Here is a 24593-nt window from a genome sequence, read left to right on the forward strand (position 1 = left end):
AGAGAAGCCACTCAAATTTTCCCCAAGATGGAGTTTCTGGGGGATATCTGCCTTGTCAGTTTTTAATATCCCGATATCTACAAACATTTATTAACTATGGACACGAGGCGTCTCCAACAGAAAGTGCAAAAGGAGTAGCCCTCACAAGATCCAGAAAGTTCACTCCAAAAAAAAACAGCCCAAGAAAGCAAAGGCCTCCGCTGCACAGGTGGTAGTGCACCAACAAACAGAAAGTTTGAGACAACAAATGTCCCTGATGGACTGGGACCCCTCATGACCAAAGAGATCACAAAGCCAAGTTCTCAAGACATAGAACAAGAGAAAAAGAGAAAAAAGCCCTCATCTTATATGGACATTAACAGCTTCAGCTATGCTTTGGGTCTCTTGGAGCCAGACTAATACCTAGGGGGGAGGTGCTGCAGGGTTGGGGACTATGTGTGCTTTACAGAGTGCCTCGTCATTGCACGGACATTTTCTTGAAGTTGGCAGGGGACCTGTGTCATCTACCCCGTTCCGTGACCCAACTTATCCTTTCATGGGAGACTTCTTGAGGTGGTGAGCACCCTAATGGCTTTTAACTGCTCGACCTGTGCCCACCCATATTGCAGCTCTTTTGGCTTCCAAGATGCCCTGTTAGCAATAGCTTCCACCTTATGTACACACTCCACAGGCAGGGCCCTACAGCAAAGTCTACGGTGGGCCCACCCAGACAACAGGCTTATGGAGATGCCTGCATCTTGCTCTATGGGTTTTCCTTTATGACAAATGACACAAAAAACAGGAACAAGGGAAAATAGTGACTGTCTCTGGGAGGAGAAGGATCAATAAACCAATGAATTTTCAGTAGCTCCTACTGCTTACCTGTAGCTGAAAGTCACCCAGTTCAGGAGAATGCAACCTAAGGGGTTTCAGGTGGGGATTAAATTAGTGTTTCTCATTGTTTCAGAATTTAGACATGACTGGTCAAAAGTATATTTATGTTCCAGCTAGAATCAGCTTGCGAAAGTTTAAAGCATCCCTAAAATCAAGACCCTTACAATGAAGGCCCAGCCAAGGCTTTCTTCAAATAGCCAGTGTAATTCCCCTGAGGCTGACAGCTGTTTGGTAGGACTCTTAGTCACAAACAGGAGTGCAACCTGCCTTTCTGTCTATCTCTGACCGCAAAATGAGGTGCACCCTATTCTCGTCCGCCCATATTTTGGGATCCCCCCACAACCTGAAAATTATCAAGCCAAGCTCTCAGGACACAAAACAAGCTTGGTAAGATTCTGCTGTTCTCTGTAAACATTTACACCTTTTGGAAATTTTTGGTGGAAAGGTGGAGCTCTCGACTCTTTAAAGATTAAAGATTTTTTCTTGTTCCTTGGTTTGGAGGCTCAAAAAGAACCCAAAATGGCCACTGTAATTTTAAATTATCCTGGGTTTTTTTGCCAGCTGTTTATAGTTATCTCCCTTTTGGGGCTTTTATCAAGGTGGCCTCAACCAAAAAGGTCTGATAGTGAGCTAGTGGGAGCAGCTCTCTCAAGAATAATCAAGGGGTTGGCTCTTTCCCTTATGTGTCCCGGCACCCACAAAGTTCAGGTGATTTAAGCTCCAGATGAGCTGCCACTGCCGACTGCCTCACCACTAACAATGAGGGCCCATTAAGATATATTCTTCAGGAGGAGTCCCTGTGAGGCCGTTGCACGTCATGGGCAGACACCCCGACACCTCTATAAAGTCCCCAGTCACCTGAGAACATCCTGAAGGACCAGAGGGAACAATGCCTCTTTCCTTCTGAGTCAGAAGACCCTCATAAGATTAGTCTAAAAGGCATTTTATTATGATCACCGAGAAACTCAGTCCCCAAGCAGCCAATTTCAACAAATAACAGTCAGACACAGACAAACATGAACAGACACCAAAATCCAGCATTCTGGGACTCTAACCCAGGGTACTCTGGGACTCTGATCCAGAGCTCGGGACTCGAACCCGATCCTTTTGAGTGCCTCAGCAGCTGTAACCTTTATATTGTCTCTCACATCCTAGCCTTGGGACTTTAACCCAGCAACCTAATCTCACCAGTGGGGCCTCTAACCCACTATCCTGGTGAGATATTAGACAATTAGGCACAGGCACATTTCAACAACGTCACTCACCCGAACCCAAAAGACGTCTGATCCTGGAGCTCTTTACACAGACACAGACACCATTGAAACCAGTTCCTAGATTCTGGGTGAAGTCCTATTCCTCTTCCCACTCTGGTAGGGCACCCTATTAACCAGATGGTCCCCCTTCTCAAAGAGGGGACACCGGATGGAGGGGAAGGAAAGTTCTTGGTGGTGGACCCCCGAGGTGACTCACCCTACTTCAGATGTGAGCCCATCAACCCACCAGATGTAGCCATTTCTCTTCCTACCACATCAGCGTTAGGAGGCAGCTGGCATCAGCACGGGAGAGCAGGTATGGCAGATCCCCGAGACAAAGAGAGCCTCAGCAGCCACTAGGGACTTACCCAACAGGCCGCCTATCCGAGGTCGGCTGGCCACGAGCAGGACTTCACGTCCCATCTGGGTCGCCAAATTGTTACCCCCCAATGTGGGGCCTTCTGCTCACCACAAGACATGCCAATAGTCAAGAAGCAAGATGGTAGGAGAAAAAGGACTTGTTTATTACAGCTTGCTAGCAAGAGGGAAGACGGCCAACTCATGTCCAAAAGAACCATCTTAAGGGGGCACAAAATCTTACAGCAGTTATACAGGCCATTGGGTTATTGGGGACGGGGTTAGGAATGTTGACCTTTTGGTGTTACAGACTGGGCATGTCACACTAGATCTTTCAGTTTTCACTGATGATGGCTATCAGCATAGATTCTCTGTTTGGGGGTCATCACATTCCTAAGGAACTCAAAAGAACAAAGTTATCATCTTATCACAGCTGGGAAGTACATGCACAAGCAGGGGTGGTAAAATCTACAGAGCAGTTAGATCTCCTGGAGGGTACAAATCCAGCTGGGTTAGTTTGTCAGAGGTCGTTCAAAGTTACAACAGGGTTTTTCTTTTCTACAGTATGGCTTCTCTTATGTCAACCTTGTCTCGAGCTGGTATCAAAGGGAAGGATATGACACCTCCTCCAAATTTTTTAAGTCCCCTACAGAAGCCAAGACAGACTTGCCCTGGCATGTAGGTCTGTGGTAGGCATTTCCAGACTGGCATAGTCCCATGTGTGGCACATTCAACAGAGACACCCCTTAAATATTTCTAAGTCCCTCCAAGGGGACATTGGGACAGGCTGGATAAGGAAGGTGGGGATGTCTCCTTTGGCCAGGCTGCAGTTGTGCATGGGGCCTGGTTTTTGCATGCATGTCCAGAAAATTTATCCAAGGCCCATTTTGGAGGGCTGCACTGGCCCTGGCCAGCAAGGGACACATACCAGTGTACTAGACCTGTTTGCCATCCTGTTTTCATACGTACTTCCCAAAAATGTTTCTGCGTCCCCTGTAGAGGGGGTGACCATCTGGGGCCAAACTTAGAGGCCCACAGAAGGTGTCTCAGGCCTAACGGTGTTTTGAATGTGGCTCGGTCATCAGAGGCACCTCTGGAAAATTCCTCCAACTCCCCGTTCCAGATAGGGACACTGGCCCAGTCCAGCCAGGGAGGCCCAGGAGAGTGGCTCAGTCCCCAGTAAGTCCAAGTCATTGGGAGTGCCCTTTGGAAAGTTTTCTAAATCTCCATCCAGAGGCCAAAACCTAGCAGCTGGACAGGGAGGTAGAGGAGACACATGTGCACGTATACTTTGATTTTTGGAGATGTACAACAAGAAATTACAGATTTGGGGTGCTAAAAAATATGTGAGCTGCATATACAGATTTGAGAGTTATAAACATACAGATGATAGTTGAAACTGGAGAAGAAAAGATCGCCCAGGGAGAGTATAAATTCCGTTCCGTAGACTCATTTCACTGCATGATTTTCTCCTTATGGTATTTGTGCAATCATATGCAGTCTACGTCTTAGGGAGGTGCTGTGGTCTGAATGTTTGTGTCCCCCCAAAATTTGTATATTGAAATCATAATGACCAATGTAATGGTTTTAGGAGCTTGGGCCCTTGGGAGGTGCTTAGGTCATGAGGGTGGTGCCATCATGATTGAGATTAGTGTCCTTATGAAACAGGCCCCAGTGAGCTCCCTTGCCCCTTCCACCATGTGAGGACACAATCAGAAGTCTGCTTCCTGGAAGACGGCCCTCACCCAACCAAGCTGGCACCCTGATCTCAAATTCCAGAATCCGGAATTGTGAGAAATAAATTTCTGTTGTTTATAAGCCACCCAGTCTGTGGTATTTTGTTATAGCACTCCAAACGGACCAAGACAGTGGTCTATCAGCTATCTGTTACTACAGTAAAGCAATGTAATAAAACACACGAAAATCTAGTAGATCTCTAAAAGAAAAAAAATTAAAGAGGTCTATGTAACAGGTTTCAGAATGGTTATGAGCAATATGTAACGGAAACAGTTTAAAGGCACAGTTTGAATTAGCCGACACTCCACTTTGGCCGACAGCGTTTATACCCTCACAAGCCAGGGAGAGCAGGAGGCGCAGCGCTCACCTGTGTGCCGGACAACCCGCTTCGCTAACGCCTGCTGAGCTGTGGACCATATAGTACTGCCTGTGTAGACAGAGGGGAACTGAGAGATCATTAGAGATCACCTCTAGAAGTAAAGTGAAGCTTGGAGAAGGATGGACAAGTAACCAGTCATGGTACCTGAAAACGCAGGTGGAAAACAGACACACTGAATGAGAACGAACTGGATGCTCTCAAAACATCACAAATCAAGCCATCAATTAAGGTTAGCCAGAGACTATTATTAATATGATTAAAAATCATGGGTAGCCCTTTGAGGACGCTCCTAAATTTACTCAGATAAGACTGGAAACGGGACACTCGACCCGCCAACCAGAACCAGCGCCCAGACTAAACGCGGCGGGAGCTCGAACTCTCGCGAGAGCGGCCGCAGCCTCTCTGAGGCGCAACGCGGCAGGAGCGCGAACTCTCGCGAGAGCGGGCGCCAGCCAGCGGAGGGCGGCAGGAGCGGAGAGGCATGGCGCGGCCGGAGCCGCTCTGGAGCCGACTGGACAGACAGCAGGAGCGCGACGTGCGGGAGCTCATCCGCCGGGTGGCAGGCCTGCGGGACGAGGCGGACCCCAACTTCCAGCTCGCCCTGCACTTCGCCTGGTCCAACTTCAGGTGGGGGGCGCGGCGCCGGGCTCGCGCCTGGGACGGGAAGGGGTCAGGCGGGGCTGGGAGCGCGGCCGACCCTCGCAGAGCCCCCGCGTCCCCTGCTGCCGCCGCACCTCGGGGCCCTAGTGCCCCTGGGTCCCGACGCGGGTGGCACGCGTGCTGAAGCAGTGGGTTTTGGGTCGTTGGAGGTCAGCCTCCTGCCTTGGAAGCGCGTTCCTGGGGAGGGTCTGTCTGTCCTGGTCCCCGCCCCACCCACCGCACCTAGCGAGTACACTGCGCTCCACACGGCTGTGAATGGTTGTGTACGTGAAGTTCTAGAGCACAATAGTGAGTGGTCACACCCTATCTAAAACTGTATTCCCACCGGCTCCCTCACCCTGCTCGGGCCGCTCCACATCTCCCTTACCCTGCTTTCCTCTTTCTTTTTCCAGAATGTATGGCATCACACATGGGCTAACTTATCTGTTGTTCACTGTATATCTCCTCGCCCCCACCTCCAGGTAGAATGCAAGTTCCGCCAGCGTAGGGGTCTTGGTCTGTTTTGTTTATTTCTTATCCCAGCACCTAGAACAGTTCCTGGCACAGAGTACACTAAGCTGCCTGATATAGCTTCTAATACAGTTTCTCATGTAATTAATTTTTTAAAATTTATCTAGTTTACCTACTTAGGTGAAGTCAGAGCTCCCATTTTTCTTTATGGAACATGTAAATTAGACGAGACTGTTATGATCTTTACCTGTAATGGAATTATTACTAAAAGAATGTTAGTGTTAATATTCTACCTATTTCAGTAGAAATCTTGAATAGTGAACAGTTTTTCAAAATCTATAATTTTGATTATCAAACAATGATCATACATAAAATGCCTACTTGGTTTATAATGAGAATAAACAATGAGTCTAAAAGCCCACCAAGTTTCTGAAATAATAAACTCAGTTCTTAAATGTAACTGTGTCTGACTAGGTCATATAAGACAGAGAAATTTAAATGCTGTATCCAAAATAATTTATTAATATTTATAAATCGCAGTAGGTAGATGGACATCACTTTAGAGTTGCGAGAAACAGTAGAAGTCAGTATTTCCTTTTACACATTGAAAAACTAAATTGTAGTAGGTAAAGTGATGTTCCACTCAGCCATTTACTGGGATAGAATTAGATAGATTATTTAATTTATTTATTATTTATTTATTAGTGTAATTTACTTCTTTTAAGTACAAATTGTTGGCGTTGATACTAAAAAATGGAAAATAAAAGTTGAGTGAACTATACTATAATTTTATGATGCTTTAATCTATCAGAAAAATGAACAATTCATGTTTGCTTTTTTAAAAATTGTGAACATGTTCTACACCCTGGAATTCAGAGATAAGTGACATGTAGCTTCCATCCTTAAAGAACACAGACGAAAGTTAATTACGTATGATGTAGACTAGTTCTTAACCTGAGAGCCTGGCGATAGAATTTAGGTGTTCTGAATTTGGACAAGAAAATAATTACACTAACCTCTAAATAAAAAGTAGCATTTCCTTCAATCATGAATGAAAGCAACAAGCAGTATTAGCTTACTTATGACTATGTCACTGGTAGAAATCATGTATTTCACATCATATTATAGTTGTTGCATATATTTCTAAGTATTGTTTGCTGTTACTTTATGGTAGTTATAGACCCATGCTAGATCTTGTTATTTAATGCTTTAATAAAGAAATATGTCTGTTACTATATTACAAACTTTTAAAAATACTATATTTCAGTATACTTAGTTTCCTTTGTATTTCATTTTATGATTTAAAAACATTATTCTGAGAAGGGGTCCCTAGGCTTCACTGGGCTTCACTGTGGCATAAACAGATTAGGAACCCCTGATATAGAATGTGCTCTGCTGAACTTAGACACAGGGCATTATGGGAAGACAAAGGAGCCAGAGGACAGGGTTGGGGAAGCTCAGGATGATGACCTGTGTCTTGCGGAAAGGGTACTTGAGGAGTCTCTGAGATGCACTTCTTGTTTGCCTGGATGGTAGAAGTGATGCAGGCAGAGAGATGCACTCCTGGAAATGTATAGCTAAGTATAGGGGGTCTAGGGGGATGTGGAGAGCTATGAGACTAGCCTACTTAGCTGTATGACAAAATTAATATAACAATCGCATTTTCTCTTTTAGATTTCATAATTTCTTGGATGTCAACAGCCACAAAGTAGAAAAAACAATAGAAGGGTAAGGCAGTTGTATGTGTGTGTATGTAAGTGTATATTCAGAAATAAATATGTTTTCTTATAGGTTTTTTATTAATATAGCTTTATAACAGTTGATTTTTTTAATGTATTTTAGAATTTATGAAAAATTCATCATTCATTCTGATCTCAGCAAAGCTGCTAGTTGGAAGAGATTAACTGAGGAATTTCTAAATGCATCACTTCCGAGCATAAAGGAAATAAAGGTATGCATTATATTGTGAGGTCTCTGTTGTGTATTTTACCATTTCCAATCTGATTGTTTTCAGTTTGTTTCTGTTAATATTTAAACATTCTACTTTAGTCTTGTCCACTGTCTAGAGCAGAATCTCCTGGAAATTGACTTAAGTATGCCATCAAACCCAGTGTGCCTCTGGCTTGTGAGGAAAGAAAAAGCATGTTCTTGTTTAATCATCTTCTCAGCGCCAACCTACTATGAAAATTCAGATCAGAGATTGGCACAAATAATAGCACCGTCTGGCTATCCTAAAATTTTTGGTTGGCTTCTCAGCACATGGTAATAATAACTACCTATATAATGCTTGCTAGATGCCAGGTGCTGTTCCAAGCACTTTTATATTCAGTCATGGGTCCCCAAGCCCACCCTTAGGCTTGATGATTTGCTAGAAGGATTCATAGAACTCAAAAAAAGCTGTTATCCTAACTGTTATGGTTTATTACAGTGAAAGGATACAGACTTAAAACAAGCAAAGAGAAAAGACGCATAGGGTGAAGTCCATCGGAAACTAGGCACAAGCTTTCCAATGTCGCTTTCCAGGGAGTCGCGTGGGGATGCACTTAATTCTCCCAGTGACGACACATGCAAAATGTTGTGAACCAGGGAAGCTCACCTGAGCCTTGGTGTCCATTGTTTTTGTTGGGCTTCAGCCACATGGACGTGCAGTGCCCTTGTGGCTGACCTTAGCTACTCAGTCTCCAGCCACCCAGAGGTCAAACCGAAGACCTCTGGCAGATGAAAACAAGCATTCACATAAGTCTAATTGTTAGCATAAACTGTCTGGTCAGGCTGATACCGTGTGGCCCAAAGCCTCTCACATACAAAAGCATTCTTCTCAGCAGGATATTCCAAGGGCTCACAAGTCATCTCTCAGGAGCCAGTCAAGAGCCATTCCTGAAACCTTTGAGATGTTCAGGGTTTGGGCAACCCAGGCCTCCTGAGTTAACCCTTTATTGCACGTGTATATTAACTCATTTATTCTTCACAGTAACCTCTGTGGAGTATTCTATTATTGATAGGCTTTCTCTTTGTCTACGCTGTGGGAATTGATATCCTAAGGAAGAAAGCTTTAGGTAATTTTTAAAACTGTCCATCAGTTTACGGAAGGGCTATAAAGCTGTTTCTGGAAAAGAGAGAGCCGCAGTGCTCTGAATTCATGCCCAAGAATTAGAAACTCACTTCTGTGGATTGTCCCTGCAAGGACCATTGTGAAAGAAAAGGAGGCAAATCTTTGTTAGATCTCTTCTTGATTCATTTTGTATAGCTTTCTGTGTAGACTGTAGAGTTTAATAATTTAGACCCTATGACACCATAATATTAATAATAAAAATAATGACAAGCATTTTTAGAGCACTTACCACCTGTCAGGTCTTCATCCCATAAAGACCGTATTCAGTAGGTACTATTACTGTGCTCATTTTGGCAAGGCAAATGCCTTCATCTCAGTTTCATCTGTACCAGTGAAAACACCTATGTTGTGCAGAATAATTAAATGAAACAGTAAGCGTCACTTCTGATTCCTACTTTGACCTTTTCATTGCCATTTCTGGTCATTATTCTGTGCTTTTCCAGCTATAGGGCTCCTTGAACACAGTGGAACCACATGCCTTAGGTCTGCTGGGGCACATTCTGTGTCCTGTACCTGCACTGCCCTTCCCTTCTCTCCCGCCTGAGGAATCTCATCCTTTAATATTAAAATCAAGTGTTGTCTCCGTAGATACTGTATATTTCATTGGTTTCCTGTGTTTGTTATTGTTTATTTCCTGTCTGCCCCTTTAACATGTGAGTTGTACAAGTGTAGGGCTGTGCATATATCTGACTTGTTCCCAGGCACCTGGAACAGACTGGACAATATTTGTTGAAGAAATAAATCTGTGCAGTCCTTTCTGCCTTGCTGTCCCTCTCTGTCCTGCCCTACTTACACAGGCAGCATTGGTTGCCTTTTTCTCCTTTCTGTGGTATCTTTGACACATGTGTTGTAGTGTAGCAATAACTTCACACTTTTTTTTCAGCTTTATAGATATATAACTTTCATACCATAAAAGTCCATCCATTGTGAATGTACAGTTCACTGGTTTATAGTTAATACGTAGTTATGCAGCCACAATGCAGTTTTAGAACACTTTCATCACCCCAAAAGTTTCCCTCAAGCCCATTTGCAGTCATTGCCTGCCCCACCCCAGCCCCAGCCCACTAGTGATCTGCTTGCTGTATTTATAAATTTGCCCTTCTGGACATTTCATATAAATGAAATCATACAATATGCATTTTTTGTGTCTGCTGCTTTCATGATGTTTTTGAAGTTCATCCATGTGGTAGCATGTGCCCGTATTCTATTCCTTTTAATTGCTGAGTAGTATTGCGTTGTATGGATATGCTGCATTTTGCTTATTCACCAGTGGATAACATTTGGATTGTTGCCAGTTTTGGTTAGTATGAATAATGAACTGCTATGAACATTCTCGTGCAAGCTTTGTGTGTACATAAGTCTTCGCTCTTCTTAGATTTCTAGGAGTGGAATTTCTGGTTTATATGGTTGGCTTAGGTTTAACCTTTTAAAAAACTGCCAAATTATTTCCCAAAGGGGCTGTATCATTTTATATTCCCACTAGCAATGTATAAAGGTTCCAGTTTCTCCACATCCTCACCTATGCTTGTTATTGTTTGTGTTTTTGATTATAGACATCTAGAGTATGTAGTAATAGTTCATTGTGGTTTCGGTTTACATTTCCCTGGTGACTAATGATCTTGAGCATCTTTTCATGTGCTTTTTTCCCGTTCGTATGTCTTCTGTGATGTCCATTCATATCTTTTACCCATTTTTAAATTGGATTGCTTGTCTTCTTATTTAGTCATCAGAGTTGTTTATATAATCCTCATACAAGTTCTTCATCAGAAAAATGATTTACAAATATTTTCCTCCAGTCCCGAGTTATCTTTTCATTTTCTTAGTCATATTTTTTTTGAAGCTCAAAAGTGTTTCATTTTTAATGAAGTCCATTTTATCTATTTCTTTCTTTTATGACTCATGCTTTTGGTTTCAAAAGAACTCTTTGCCTAACCCAAAGCTATAAGTACTTTTCTCCTATGTTTTCTTCTAGCAGTTTTAGCAAATTCCATTTAGATCTGTGATCCATTTTGAGTTAATTGTTGTATATGATGTGAGGAAAAGATCTAAGTTAATTTTTTTTACCCACAAATATCCAATTGTCCTATCACCATTTGTTGAAAAGACTGTTCTTTACCTATTGAATTGTCTTGGAAACTTTGTCAAAAACAAATTGACTGTAAATATAAGGATTTCTTTCTGGACTCTCAATTGTTTCATTAATCTATATGTCTGTCCTTACACAAATACCACACTGTCTTTATTACTGTAGCTTTATAGTAAGTTTTGGAATTGGATAATATAAGTCCTCCAACCTTTTTCTTTTTCAAAACTTTTGTCTATTCTAGACCCTTTGAATTTCCATGCATGTTTTAGGATCAGCTAAATTTCTGCAAAAAGCCTGCTGGGCTTTTGGCAGAGATTGCATTAAATCTGTAGATCAATTTGGGAAGTATTGCCATCTGTTGGGTTGAATTGTGTTCCCCAGAAAGATATGTTCAAGTCCTGTCCCCTGATATATGTGAATGTGACCTTATTGTAGAGTCTTTGACAATGTAAGCATGTTCAAATGAAGTCAAACTTGGATTAGGATGGGCCCTAATCCAGTGATTGGTGTCCTTATAAGAAAATAGAAATTTGAACACAGGGACACGCAGGGAGAACACTGCAATGATAGAGGCAAAGATTGGAGCCATACAGCTGCAAGCCAAGGAAAACCAAAGATTGCCAGCAACCACCAGAAGCCAGGAAGAGGCAAGGAAGCTTTCTTCGCTCAGTCCTTCAGAGGAAGCACGGACTGCCAACACCTTGATCTCAGACTTCTAGCCTCCAGAACTGAGAGAGAATCAGTTTGTTTTGTTTTAAGCCACGCAGTTTGTGGTATTTTGTTATGGCAGCCCTAGGAAACTAATACATAATCTTGTCAATATTATCTTCTAATCCATGAATATGGACTCTCCATTTATTTAGGTCATCTTTAATTTTTGTCAGCAATTTTGTTTTTCTGTGTACAAATCTTGCATTTCTATTACATTTATTCCTGAATATTTTCTTCTATTTGGTGCTATTATGAATGGAATTATCTTCTTAATTTCATTTGCAGTTTTCTTATTGCTAGCATATAAAAATCTCATTCATTTTTATATTGATTTTTGTATACTTAGCCTTGCTAAACTCATTTATGCTAGTAATTTTCTTCTGGATTCCTTAGTATTTTCTACACTTACGATCATTTCATCTCGGAATAAATACAGTTTGACTTCTTTCTTTCCATTGTGAAGTGTTTTTTGTTTGTTTGTTTGTTTTGGGGCTTATTGCACTGGCTAGAAGCTGCAATACAGTGCTGAATAGAAGTGAGTGGACCTCTTCACCTTGTTCCCAGTCTTAGAGGGAAAGCTTCAGTTTTAACCATTAATTATGCTGTTAGTTGTAGGTTTTTCATAGATGCCCTTTATCAAGTTGAGGATGTTCCCTTTTATTCCTAGTCTGTTGAGAGTTTTTATCATGAATGAGTGTTGGATTTTGTCAAATCTCTTTGTGCGTGTTTGAGATAATCATATGTTTTTTGCCTTGAATTCTATTAATATTATGTCTTAGGCAGCTCAGGGTGCCTTAACAGAATACCACAAACTGGGTGGCTTAGAAACAAATTTATTTTCTTACAGTTCTGGAGGCCAGGAGGTCTAAGATTAAGGTGCCAGCTGATTCAGCTGCTGGTGAGGACTCTCTTCCTGGCTCATAGACGGCTGCTTTCTCCCTGTGTCCGGCTGCTTTCTCCCTGTGTCCTCACATGGTAGAGAGAGCTCTCTGGTGTCTCTCCTTATCCCATCAGACCAGGGCTCTACCCTCATGACGTAATTACCTCCCAAAGGCCCCATCTCCAAATACTGTCATATCAGGGGTTAGAGTTTCATAGATGTAACATATTAATTTGAGGGGGATATAAACATTCAATCCATACCATATGGTGTACTACATTAAATGATTTTTGAATATTAATCTGATTTATTTGTGTGTGGACTGAGAAGTACATTCATACTTAAGGCCATTTTCAAGACTGTCCTGGCTTATACTTTGTGTTGGCTCTCTCTCATCTTCTCTGTGCGTGGACTCAGGCTCCATTGGCCAAGGATGTGTAGGTGGCTTGGGTCCTCTCCAGTCTCTGTTGTGCACCTTACAGCCTCTAGTCAACCCAAGACATGTGGAGAGCTTAGCAAGCCCCCTCTGGCTGTCTTGCATCCAGAAACTTCCTGATAAACCCTCAACCATTCTGCTGCCGTGCTACTTGCACCACACAGGCCTGCAGCCACCAGCTCCCACACTCACTTGCCATTGCTGTCGCCACTTTGACGGCTGTCTGATTCCACTTTGACTGACAGCCGTCTGATGCCACTTTAACTGACAGCCGTCGGATTCAAGTGAACCTCCTCTGACAACAGGGCAACAAAGCTGCTAATTTTCACTTCCTGTCCAGCCCTCCTTGAACTGCCACTTGGATAGAGTTGGAGGGAGGAGGGAGATAGCTCCAGGCTAATATGCCACCCACTCACGCTGTTTTTACCTGAGGTCATTTTCGTGGATAAATGCTTCTCAGCATTTGTATGCCTGCTGAATCCAGAGATCCAGAGTGCTGAAATGGTTGTCTTTGGCAATTTTGTCCAGCTTTATTGTTACTTTTTGGGGAGAGGATTTGAAGACCACCTCCCTACATCATGCCAGAAGCGAATCTCTGACCTCACTGTATTTCAATTTATAAATAGATAGAGATATATAGTATCCGTAGGAGTTAGTAAATGGCAGTTTACCACCCTCCAGGCTCTTGATGATATTTGGCAAAGGAGAATTTGGGGTGGTTTGATATTCTTGCGGAAATAAGCAAGGACTTTGGCATATCTGTAAAACCCCACTGGAACTAAGAAGTCTGTATCTTGGATTTCAGAGAATATGGAAGTGAAGTGAAGTGATCTCTAAATTTGAGATTCAAGACCGCCTCTGGTATAATGTACAGCACGTGGGACTGCTTCTTTCACACCTGTGTACATGTGTTCATTGATTGACTCTCCACAGAGGAGCAGGCGCTGTGCAGGGCTTCAGGAGATGGGGGCATGTGGCTGATATGGAGAAAGAGTTCCAGTACTACCTTCATCTCGTAGGTAAACAGATAGCATAAAAGAACAGCTTAGCCTGTGTTTCAAAGGTTAAGTAAGATACTTTATATCTTCTAAATGTAAGTGCCAGAGTCCTAATGCCTAGCGGTCTTCTTTTTCTTTAATACACTTACTGACTTTGGTCAAAGTGTGATGTATAGCTGGTGGACAGGCTATGTTTTGACCATTAGTGCTGATTTGTAGTTTGGTGGTAACTTAATTAATGAGTCCTCTAGGTGTCAAGCTCCTTAGAGATGTAAGCGAAAAAATGAACAAGGCGCAAGAAGTGGGGGGAGGTATCACGCAGGTGCCTCCAACTGCAGGGCAAAGTCCTGGTGCAACAATGCAGTACTCGCCTTTGCGTTTGCTTTGCATACTTCTTTCATCTTTCACCTCTTTCAGCTGCATAAAGTCCTTCCAAAGAAAACAATCTGACATTAGCAATTATTACTAAATAATAGATTTATATAGTAAGAGTCATTTTCTTCAAGTATTTACATTTTAGACCACTTTTCTCTGTGGAATAAAAATTCTTTTTTTCTTAATTATACTTTTTTTTTTATTGTGGTAACATTGGTTTATAACATTGTATAAATTTCAGGTGTACATCATTATACTTGTATTTCTGCATAGATTACATTATGTTCACCACCCAAAGACTAATTACAATCCATCACCAAACACATGTGCCTAATCATCCCTTTCGCCCTCCTCCCCTCCCCCCCGCCCCGTCCCCTGTGGTAACCACCAGTCCAATCTCTGTCTCTATGTGTTTGTTTGTTGTTGTTTTTATCTTCTACTTATGAGTGAGGTCATACGGTATTTGACCTTCTCCCTCTGACTTATTTCACTTAGCATAATACCCTCACTGTCCATCCATGTTGTCACAAATGGCTGGATTTCATCTTTTGTTATGGCTGAGTAGTATTCCATTGTGTGTAGTGTACCACATCTTCCTCATCCATTCGTCCCTTGATGGGCGCTTAGGTTGCTTCCAAGTCTTGGCTAATGTGAATAATGCTGCGATGAACATAGGGGTGCATGTGTCTTTAGGCATTTGCATTTTCACGTTCTTTGGGTAAATAACCAGCAGTGGAATAGCTGGATCGTATCGTGGTTCTAGTCTTAATTTTTTGAGGAATCTCCGTACTGTTTTCCATAGTGGCTGCACCAGTTTGCACTCGCACCAGCAGTGTATGAGAGTTCCCTTCTCTCCACAGCCTCTCCAACATTTGTTGTTTCCTGTCTTGTTAATTATAGCTCATCTGACGGGCGTGAGGTGATATCTCGTTGCGGTTTTGATTTGCATTTACCTGATAGTTAATGATGTTGAACATCTTTTCATGTGCCTGTTGGCCATCTGTATATCTTCTTTGGAGAAATGTCTGTTCAGGTCTTTTGCCCATTTTTTAATTGGGTGGTTAGGTTTTTTTTCTTGAGATGTATGAGTTCTTTATATATTTTGGAGATTAACCGCTTATCAGATATATGGTTTTCTATTGTTTCTCTTGCCTGGTCAGACATGGTGCTTGAAAATATGTTGCTAAATATGTCAAAGAGTGTACTTCCTGTGTTTTCTTCCAGAAGTTTCATGGTTTCAGGTCTTACGTTCAAGTCTTGAATCCATTTTGAGTTAATTTTTTTGTATGGTGTAAGATAATGGTCTACTTGCATTTTCTTGCATGTGGCTGTCCAGTTTTCCCAAAACCATTTGTTGAAGAGACTTTCCTTTCTCTATCGTATGTTCTTGGCTCCTTTGTCGAAAATTACCTGTCCATAGATGTCTGGGTTTATTTCTAGGCTCTCGATTCTTTTCCATTCATCTTTGTGTCTGTTTTATCCCAGTAGCATGCTGTTTTGGTTACTATAGCTTTGTAGTATATTTTAAAATCAGGTAGTGTGATACCTCCACCTTTGTTCTTTTTTCTCAGGATTCCTTTGGCTATTCGGGGTCTTTTGTTGTTTCGTACAAATTTTTGGATGCTTTGTTCTATTTCCGTGAAAATTGTTGTTGGGACTTTCATAGGGGTTGCATTGAATCTATAGATTGCTCTAGGAAGTATGGACATGTTAACTATGTTAATTCTTGCAATACAAGAGCACAGAATATCTTTCCATTTCTTTGTGTCTTCTTCAATTTCTTTCAGCAATGTTTTATAGTTTTCAGTGTACACATCTTTCAACTCTTTGGTTAAGTTTGTGCCTAGGTATTTTATTCTTTTTGTTTCAATTGTAAATGGGATTGTATTCTTAATTTCTCTTTCTGCTGCTTCGTTGTTAGTGTATAGAAACGCAACTGATTTTTCTATGTTGATTTTGTTTCCTGCAACTTTACGTATTCATTTATTACTTCTAAAAGTTTTTTGGTGGATTCTTTAGGGTTTTCTATGTATAAAATCATGTCATCTGCATGACATATCACAAATAGTGACAGTTTCACTTCTTCCTTTCCAACTTGAATACGTTTTATTGCTTTTTCTTGCCTGATTGCTCTGGCTAGAACTTCCAATACTGTGTTATAATAGGAGTGGTGAGAGTGGGCATCCTTGTCTGGTTCCTTTTCTTAGAGGGATAGCTTTCAGTTTTTCACCATTGAGGATGTTATTAGCTGTGGGTTTGTCATATATGGTCGTGTATGGCCTTTGTTATGTTGAGGTACTTTCCTTCTATACCCATTTTATTCAGAGTTTTTATCATAAATGGATGCTGTATCTTGTCAAAAGCTTTCTCTGCATCTATTGAGATCATCATGTGATTTTTATTCTTCATTTAGTTAATATGTCTGTATCATGTTGATTGATTTGTGGATGTTGAACCATCCCTGCATCCCTGAAATAAATCCCACCTCATCATGGTGTATAATCTTTTTAATGTATTGTTGTATGCAATTTGCTAGTATTTTGTTGAGGATTTTTGCATCGATGTTCATCAGTGATATTGGCCTGTAATTTTCTTTTTTTGTGTTGTCCTTGTCTGATTTTGGTATCAAGGTAATGTTGGCTTCATAGAATGAGTTAGGGAGCTTCTCCTCCTCTTCAATTTTTTGGAAGAGTTTGAGAAGAATAGGTACTAAGTCTTCTTTGAATGTTTGGTAGAATTCACCAGGGAAGCCGTCTGGTCTTGGACTTTTACTTTTGGGGAGGTTTTTGATTCCTGTTTCGATCTCCTTACTGGTGATTGGTCTATTCAGATTCTCTATTTCTTCTTGATTCAGTTTCGGCAGGTTGTATGATTCTAAGAATTTGTCCATTTCTTCTAGGTTATCCAATTTGTTGGCATATAGCTTTTCATAGTATTCTCTTATAATCTTTTGTATTTCTGAGGTGTCTGTTGTAATTTCTCCTCTTTCATTTCTGATTTTACTTATTTGAGCCTTCTCTCTTTTTTTCTTGGTGAGTCTAGCTAAAGGTTTGTCAACTTTGTTTATCTTTTCAAAGAACCAGCTCTTGGTTTTATTAATTTTTTCTATTGTTTTTTTAGTCTCTATTTCATTTATTTCTGCTCTGATTTTTATTATTTCCCTTCTACTGATTTTGGGCTTTGTTTGTTCTTTTTCCAGTTCCTTTAGGTACACTGTTAGATTGTTTCTTTGAGATTTTTCTTGCTTGTTGAGATAGGCCTGCATTACTATAAATTTCCCTCTTAGAACTGCTTTTGCTGTATCCCATAAATTCTGGCATGTCGCATTTTCATTTTCATTTGTCTCCAGGTATTTTTTGACTTCTCCTTTGATTTCTTTGTTGACCCAGTCGTTGTTCAGTAGCATTTTGTTTAATCTCCACATATTTGTGGCTTTTCTGATTTTCTTCCTATAGTTGATTTCTAGTTCCATACCGTTGTGGTCAGAAAAGATAGTTGGTATTATTTCAATCTTCTAACATTTATGGAGACTTGTTTTGTGGGCTAATATGTGATCAGTCCTGGAGAATGTTCCATGTGCATTTGAAAAGAGTGTGTATTCTTTGGTTTTTGGATGGAATGTTTCTGTATATATCTACTAGGTCCATTTGTTCTAGTGTGTCATTTAAGGCCAGTGTTTCCTTATTGATCTTCTGTTTGGATGATCTATCCATTGGTGTAAGTGGAGTTTTAAAGCCCCCTGCTATTATTGTGTTACAGTCTATTTCTCCTTTTAAGTCTGTTAATAATTGCTTTATATATTTGGGTGCTCCTACGTTGGGTGCATAGATATTTACAAGTGTTACGTCCTCTTGTTGGATTGTTCCCTTGATCATTATGTAGTGCCCTTCTTTGTCTCTTATTACAGTTTTTCTTTTAAAGTCTATTTTGGCTGATATAAGTATTGCTACCCTAGCTTTCTTCTCATTGCCATTTGCATGGAATATCTTTTTCTATCCCTTGACTTTCAGTTTGTGAGTGTGTTTAGGTCTGAAGTGTGTCTCTTGTATGCAGCATATATGTGGGTCTTGTTTTTTTATCCAGTCAGCCACCCTATGCCTTTTAATTGGGGCATTTACTCCGTTGACCTTTAAAATAGCTATTGATAAGTATATACTTAGTTTGGGTTCCTTTCTCTTAGTTTTTTGTGTATTTATTATCAGTGTCTGGTTTGTGATTACCATGGGGTTCATATACAGTAACCTACACATAGTAATCTGTATTAAATTGATGGTCTCTTTAGTTTGACCTCTATCTGAAAGCTCTACTCTTTAACTCCTCTCCTCCCACATTTTATGTTTTTGATATGATATCTAACCTCTTTTTTGTGCGTTTGTATCCGTTACTCTCTTATCATGGAAATAGATAATTTTTCGTATTTATGGTCTTCTCTTTCCTCCTTAAATAAGTCCCTTTAGCGTTTCTTGTAGAACTGGTTTCTTGGTGACAAACTCCTTTAATTTTTGCTTGTCTGGGAAACCTTTTATCTCTCCTTCTATTTTGAATGATAACCTTGCCACGTAGAGTATTCTTGGGTGTAGGTTTTTTCCTTTTAGCACTTTAAATATATCGTGCCGCTCTCTTCTAGCCTGTAAGGTTTCTGCTGAGAAGTCAGTTGATAGCCTTATGGGGTTTCCTATGTATATAACTTGTTGTCTTTCTCTTGCAGCTTTTAGGATTCTCTCTTTATCTTTAATTCTGGACATTTTAATTATGATGTGTCTTGGTGTGGACCTCTTTGCATTATCTTGTTTGGTACTCTCTGTGCTTCCTGCACCTGGGTGTCTGTTTCCTTCCTTAGGCTAGGGAAGTTTTCAGCTATTATTTCATCAAATAGATTCGCTGCCCCTTTGTCTCTCTCTTCTCCTTCTGGGATACCTATAACATGGATGTTAATATGTTTGATGTTGTCCCAGAGGTCCCTTAGAGTGTCCTCACTCTTTTTAGTTCTTTTTTCTTTTATCTCTTCAGCTTGGGTATTTTCTTCTAGTCTTTCATCCAGCTTGCTGATCCATTCTTCTGTATCCTCTACTCTGCTTTTGAGTCCCTCTAGTGAATTTTTCATTTCAAGTATTGTATTCTTCATTTATGATTGGTTCTTTTTTATATCTTCCATTTCTTTGTTGACGTTCTCACTGAGTTCATCCATTCTTCTCCCAAGATCAGTGAGCATCCTTAACACTCTTTGTTTGAACTCTCTGTCGGGTAGGTTGCTGATTTCTGTTTCACTTAGTTCCTTTTCTGGGGTTTTGTCTTGTTCCCTTACTTGGAACGTATTCTTCGGCCTCCTCATTTTGCCTCTTTCCCTGTGCTTGTGTCTCTGTATTAGGTAGGTCAGCTACGTCTCCTGATCTTGGAGAGGTGACCTTGTGTAAGTGATGCCTTATGAGGCCTTGCAGTGTGGTTCCCTCTTGTCACCAGTTCCAAATGTTCCAGGAGTGACCCCTGTGTGGGCTACGTGTGTCCTTCTGTTGTGGCGGGGTTGCTTTTGCCGTAGGTGCCCAGAGAGTCTAGGCTGTCCCCCTGGCCTGCTGGTTGCAATGCTCAGCTGCATGTAGTTGTTGTGGGCCCTTCAGTCTCTTTATGGGGTGTGGGGAGCCCCAGCTCAGTTGGCTGCAACATCTAATAGCACATTCCTGCTGCAGTTTTTCTATTAAGTGAGTAGGCCCCCAGCATGGCTGGGTGTTAAGCTCAGGGGCTTACAATTGCTATAAGCCTCCAGCCTGTAAGGCTCTTGTCAGCTCTCTGAGGATTGCAGCTGGGTGGGGCTGGCCTCAGGCACAGGAGCACCCCGTTATTTCAGGCTTTGGAAGGTGTGGCCAATCCCCAATGTGGCTCTTTGAGAAGCACAAGTCTTCTGCAGCTGACAACCCCTGCCACCCACAGATCCGCACAACACAGACAACACAGTCCTGCCCCGTGTGCACGCCCCGACCCCCTGAAGTGGATCCAGTCTCTCCAAGGCAGGAGCCTCACACACTCCACCAACGCCCCACAGTCTCCACCCAATCCTTGTGCACGCCCTGCCCCACAGAGGTGGACACATTTGCCAGGCTGTGGAGAATCCAGTCACCAATCTATGCAGGCCTACACATTGCTTGAGGGCTTGTTGTTGGGTGGGGCCAGTCCCTAGGGTGGGCTGCCTGCTCTGGCTGAGCTGGATTAAATCAGTGCTCTAGTGGGTGGGGCAGACCCTGGGCTAGCAGGCCCCAGGGAGAACTCCAATGGCATCTGTGTCAGCACACCCACACCAGGTCACAACAATGCCTGCCGCCAATGTCCCAGTCCCTGGAGAGGTCTCACCTCTCACTGAGATGTACTCAGAGCCTATCAGGTGAGTCTCTTTTCATCAAAGGACTGTGCACCTTTCTTTCTGGTGATTTTAGATTGGTTTCCAAAATAGGTGAATTTATGCCTGGGCCCTTTAAGAGCTGGCTTTAATGTCTTTGTGAACCAGCTTTTCTGGGGATATCCCCAATGTTGTTAGTAGCAAGCAAAGTCAGTTATTATGCCACTTGTCTCAGCTGTGCTGGGTCCAAAAAATGCCTGTAGCAGTCACGCTCACTGGCTCAGGTCCCCCCCTCCTCCAGTGAGGGCTGCATACCTGTGGGTTGCTCCCTGGTGGCCGTGAAGCGTTGAAGCTTGTGAAGGTGGCTTTTTTTCTCTCCAGAAGGGAATTTCTGCCTCTTCCACCTCAATTAGGATAGTCGTTTGTTGCAGGGGTTCCTCTTATCCAGTTTTCAGTTCTCTCTCGGGTAATTTTTGCAAGAGTAGTTGTAAATCTGCTGTGTCCGTGGGAGGAGGTGAGTTCAGAGTCCACCTATGTCACCATCTTGACTTCTAAAAATGCTTCTCTTTGTTACAGGAATTTCAGGCATTTCCAAGCAGGTGAGAAGTTATCAAAACAAGAGCAGCTCCTTGCAATCTTATTAATGATACATTGTCTTTTCATTCTCAGGAAGTTGACCAGGTGTCTGCTGTGTCTGTAGCATCAAACTGGGTGGTTGGAATACAGAATAAAGGAGACATGATTATCACTGCCCAAAGAGTTACTTAATTATAATTATAAACACTAAAGACGTATATAAGGTACTATAGAACATATAATAGGAAGAGCTCGCTGCTCCTTAGGAATCAGAGACTTCCCTTACCTTCCTTGAGTTTAATCTATCTCCTCTTCCTTTCCATGCATAGTTTATGACCTTTAGCACATTTGGGGTATTTTTGTTTTTTGGTAACATTTTAATGTGATTTTTAAAATATAATTTAAGTTTTAAAAAAACTTAAAAGTTGAAGAGTAGTTAGAGGAACTCCTCTTCCCTTTGCTCACGTGCACCAGTCGGTATCCTTTCATCTGGAACAGTCCTCAGTCTTTCATTTTCTTGACTGACATTTTTTAAGAGCACAGGCCAGTTATTTGGTAGCTTCTTCCTCAATTTGGGTTTGTCTGACAATTCCTCATTATGATTCAGGTACTGCATTTTTGACAGGTTCCTTATGTATACACATTTGAACTATAAAAAAAGGTTAGAGATTAGGATTTATTTAGGTGTAATTCTTGTTTTATCAAACCAGGAAAACAACTGGGGACATAACTGTCATGCAGTTTTCTTTATTCAGACTGGTTTAGAAAGCTCTTATCAACCTGAGTGACTCATATTCTTCACTTTTTCTTTTAAAGACAGATGCACATTACTCCATACTGTCACTTCTTCTGTGTCTGTCTGATTCTCCTTCAAACAGCAATTATGTGGAAACACCAAGAGAGAAAGAAGTGGGTACGTTAACAAATGCTTTAATATATAACAAATAAAAGGGAAATTGGTTTTATTACTTAATTACTAGACTTTGAGATTTTATATAAAGTTGTAAAAATCTATAAAACTAAAATATTTCTTGCCTTGGATGCAATTGCAATTGCAAATTTTCATTTAAAACATAAATTTTGACTTTGTAAGTTAAACTACTTTCAATTATATAAGGAGAAAAATAACTTTTGAAGATAAATAAAAATTTTAAATGTATTAGAATATCAGTTTATCGAGGGTTTCAATATTTTTGAACTTGCTTTTCCCGAGTACCTTTTATTTTGAGCTTTGTTAGACTTTTTTCCTGTAATTTTGGGGGTTTTTTTGTTTTTTATTTTTTTGGTTTTTTTACGTATTTTTGATAAAGCTGATGAGATTCTTCTGTTACATTTTAGAAAAGAAAGATGATTTTGACTGGGGAAAATACTTGATGGAAGGTGAAGAAATTGACCTTGGTCCAAATGTAGACACACCGGTAAGTCGCAATATTAATACATGCCAAGTGATAGAGATGATTTCTGTGGGTCCTTCTGCCCTACAGCAACTTAACTAAAACAGGAACACTCCACTAAACTAGAGTAGTTTATTATGGAAGATTTATTAAAATCTTGTACCAAATCATTAGTACTAGGAAGTTGAACAGAATGAATAAGTATCCCTTAAGGAGCTGTGACTCTTGGGATTTTTTATCACCAAAAATAATTCCATTCTGTACTAGTAACTTTCAGGACATTTAGAAAAAAGTTTCACTTGGTATGGTGTAGTTTTGGGTTTCCTCTGAAGTTTTCTTAATCTTTTATTCTAAATAGCTCCAGTTGTTATATGCTCTAAGGGTAAGGTGTATTTCCTTTTTTAATCAGAATTGGTCTGAAGAAAGTGAAGACGAAGATGATCAACAGCCCTTAAGCAGAGAGGACTCGGGCATTCAGGTAGATAGGACACCTTTAGAAGAACAAGATCAAAACAGGAAGCTGGCGCCTCGTGTCAACTGGAAAGGTACGTGTGTTCTTGGATGCTGGCAGCGTTTTCTAATAGAACTCTCTAGGAGGACAGGCACATTTTGAGAATGGTTCCATGTGATTTAAGATATTGGTAAGCTCTGCCATCGTATAAAATAAATCTTCTTCAACTATTAGTAGATCTTTCTTCTGTAGTGCCTAAGAAGTCACACTACAAAATTAATGTTGAAAAGGGAGTTAGAGTGCAATTTTGTTCTGTTTTTATAGTTCTGAGAACTTTGTTAGTCCTAAATGTTTCAATTTATTTTTTGTTGGAGAATGATTGACTCTGCTAAAGTTAGTAACTAAATGAAAGGAAAAGATCTATACAATTTAATTTTAAATTCGAATGTCTGCTTTTTCAGTTTTTAGGGAAGAACTCTGAATTGGTAGAATCCAGACAGAGCTGGAAGCAACCTGTAGATAAGGAAACAAAGGCCTGGTTACAGTGGTTTTCCTGTGGTCACATGGCTGTGAAGCTAACCTCAGAAGCTGGGATCTGTGACCAGGCCCTGTTCACTGTACTTGAACCTTGCCAAGTGGACATAAAGTAGTTAAAGCTGATTTAGCATCCTAATGATTTTCTGATTTTCTTTTTTCTTTCCTTTCTTTTTAATTCTTGAATTGAACATTTAGGACAGAGTGTGGATTAATCAGTTCAGAGCACATTATCATCACTAGTCTGTGCAGGGCCTTTTGGTTTAGTTTATTTCTTCTCTTCTGCTATTTCTGATTCTCACTCGCTTTCCCTTTCTCTGCCAGCCCAGTTACAGGCACCTGTTCTAATGTATTTGATATCTATGTTCTCAGATATGCTGAGTTCCTGTAAAATACATTGTATTGGTTGATATATTCTGTTTTTAAATTACATACTGGTATTATGCTATGTGTAAACTTGGTTCTGTTTCTCTTTTCATTTAACTTTTTTAAATCTGTCCATGTTGCCCTATGAACATCTCTCACTCCTGACTGCTGCATAGGATTCTGCAGTTTGCAACACCACATTTCTATTATCACTTCCTTGTGGACAGGCCCTGAGCTGCTGTCACCCCCTCTACCTGGTGCCATGCCCATATGTACCTGGCCCACAGTCTCATCCCTACTTGATAAGATCCGCCCCGCTGATTTGGGCCGCTGTGGGTTTCATTTGCATTTGTCTGACTACTAGGCTGAAGTACTTGTGGTCCCTCAGGTCCCTTGGTCCTGCCTCTTCTATAAAGTGCCCATTGACATCCTTTGCTTGTTTTTTTCTGGGTTTCATGTCCTTCCTGCCCACCCCTGCCCTTCGGAGTTCTTTGTATGTTTGGATGTTAATTCCTAGGTTTTAGACATTGCAGTTATCTTCTAGTCACTTGACTGTGAACATTTTTCATGGTATCCTTCAAACAGAATCTGTGATTTTTTAAAAAATATTTTATTGTACTCAAACCTGTGAGTTTTT

At 41.1% G+C, this 24593-nt stretch overlaps 1 protein-coding gene across 5 annotated transcripts in view; it reads left to right on the top strand.

Annotated features, from left to right (window-relative positions):
* The first annotated feature begins 5060 nt into the window (after window positions 1–5060).
* TUBGCP5 (tubulin gamma complex component 5) overlaps window positions 5061–24593 on the top strand; it is a 49846-nt gene continuing 30313 nt past the window's right edge. For all 5 annotated transcript variants that reach the window (XR_015551570.1, XR_015551571.1, XM_014780997.2 and 2 more), the window contains exons 1-6: window positions 5061–5226; window positions 7384–7437; window positions 7552–7660; window positions 22028–22124; window positions 22550–22629; window positions 23015–23150. Coding sequence is in view for 3 of the 5 variants with exons in the window: in XM_014780997.2 (XP_014636483.1) it covers window positions 5081–5226; window positions 7384–7437; window positions 7552–7660; window positions 22028–22124; window positions 22550–22629; window positions 23015–23150 (622 nt within the window). In the remaining 2 variants the exon portion in view is untranslated. The remainder of the gene's footprint in view (window positions 5227–7383; window positions 7438–7551; window positions 7661–22027; window positions 22125–22549; window positions 22630–23014; window positions 23151–24593) is intronic.

The sequence above is a fragment of the Ceratotherium simum genome, chromosome 3 (assembly GCF_057802395.1).
Source record: "Ceratotherium simum simum isolate JZ-2026a chromosome 3, ASM5780239v1, whole genome shotgun sequence".
In the NCBI taxonomy this organism is placed as follows: domain Eukaryota; kingdom Metazoa; phylum Chordata; class Mammalia; order Perissodactyla; family Rhinocerotidae; genus Ceratotherium; species Ceratotherium simum.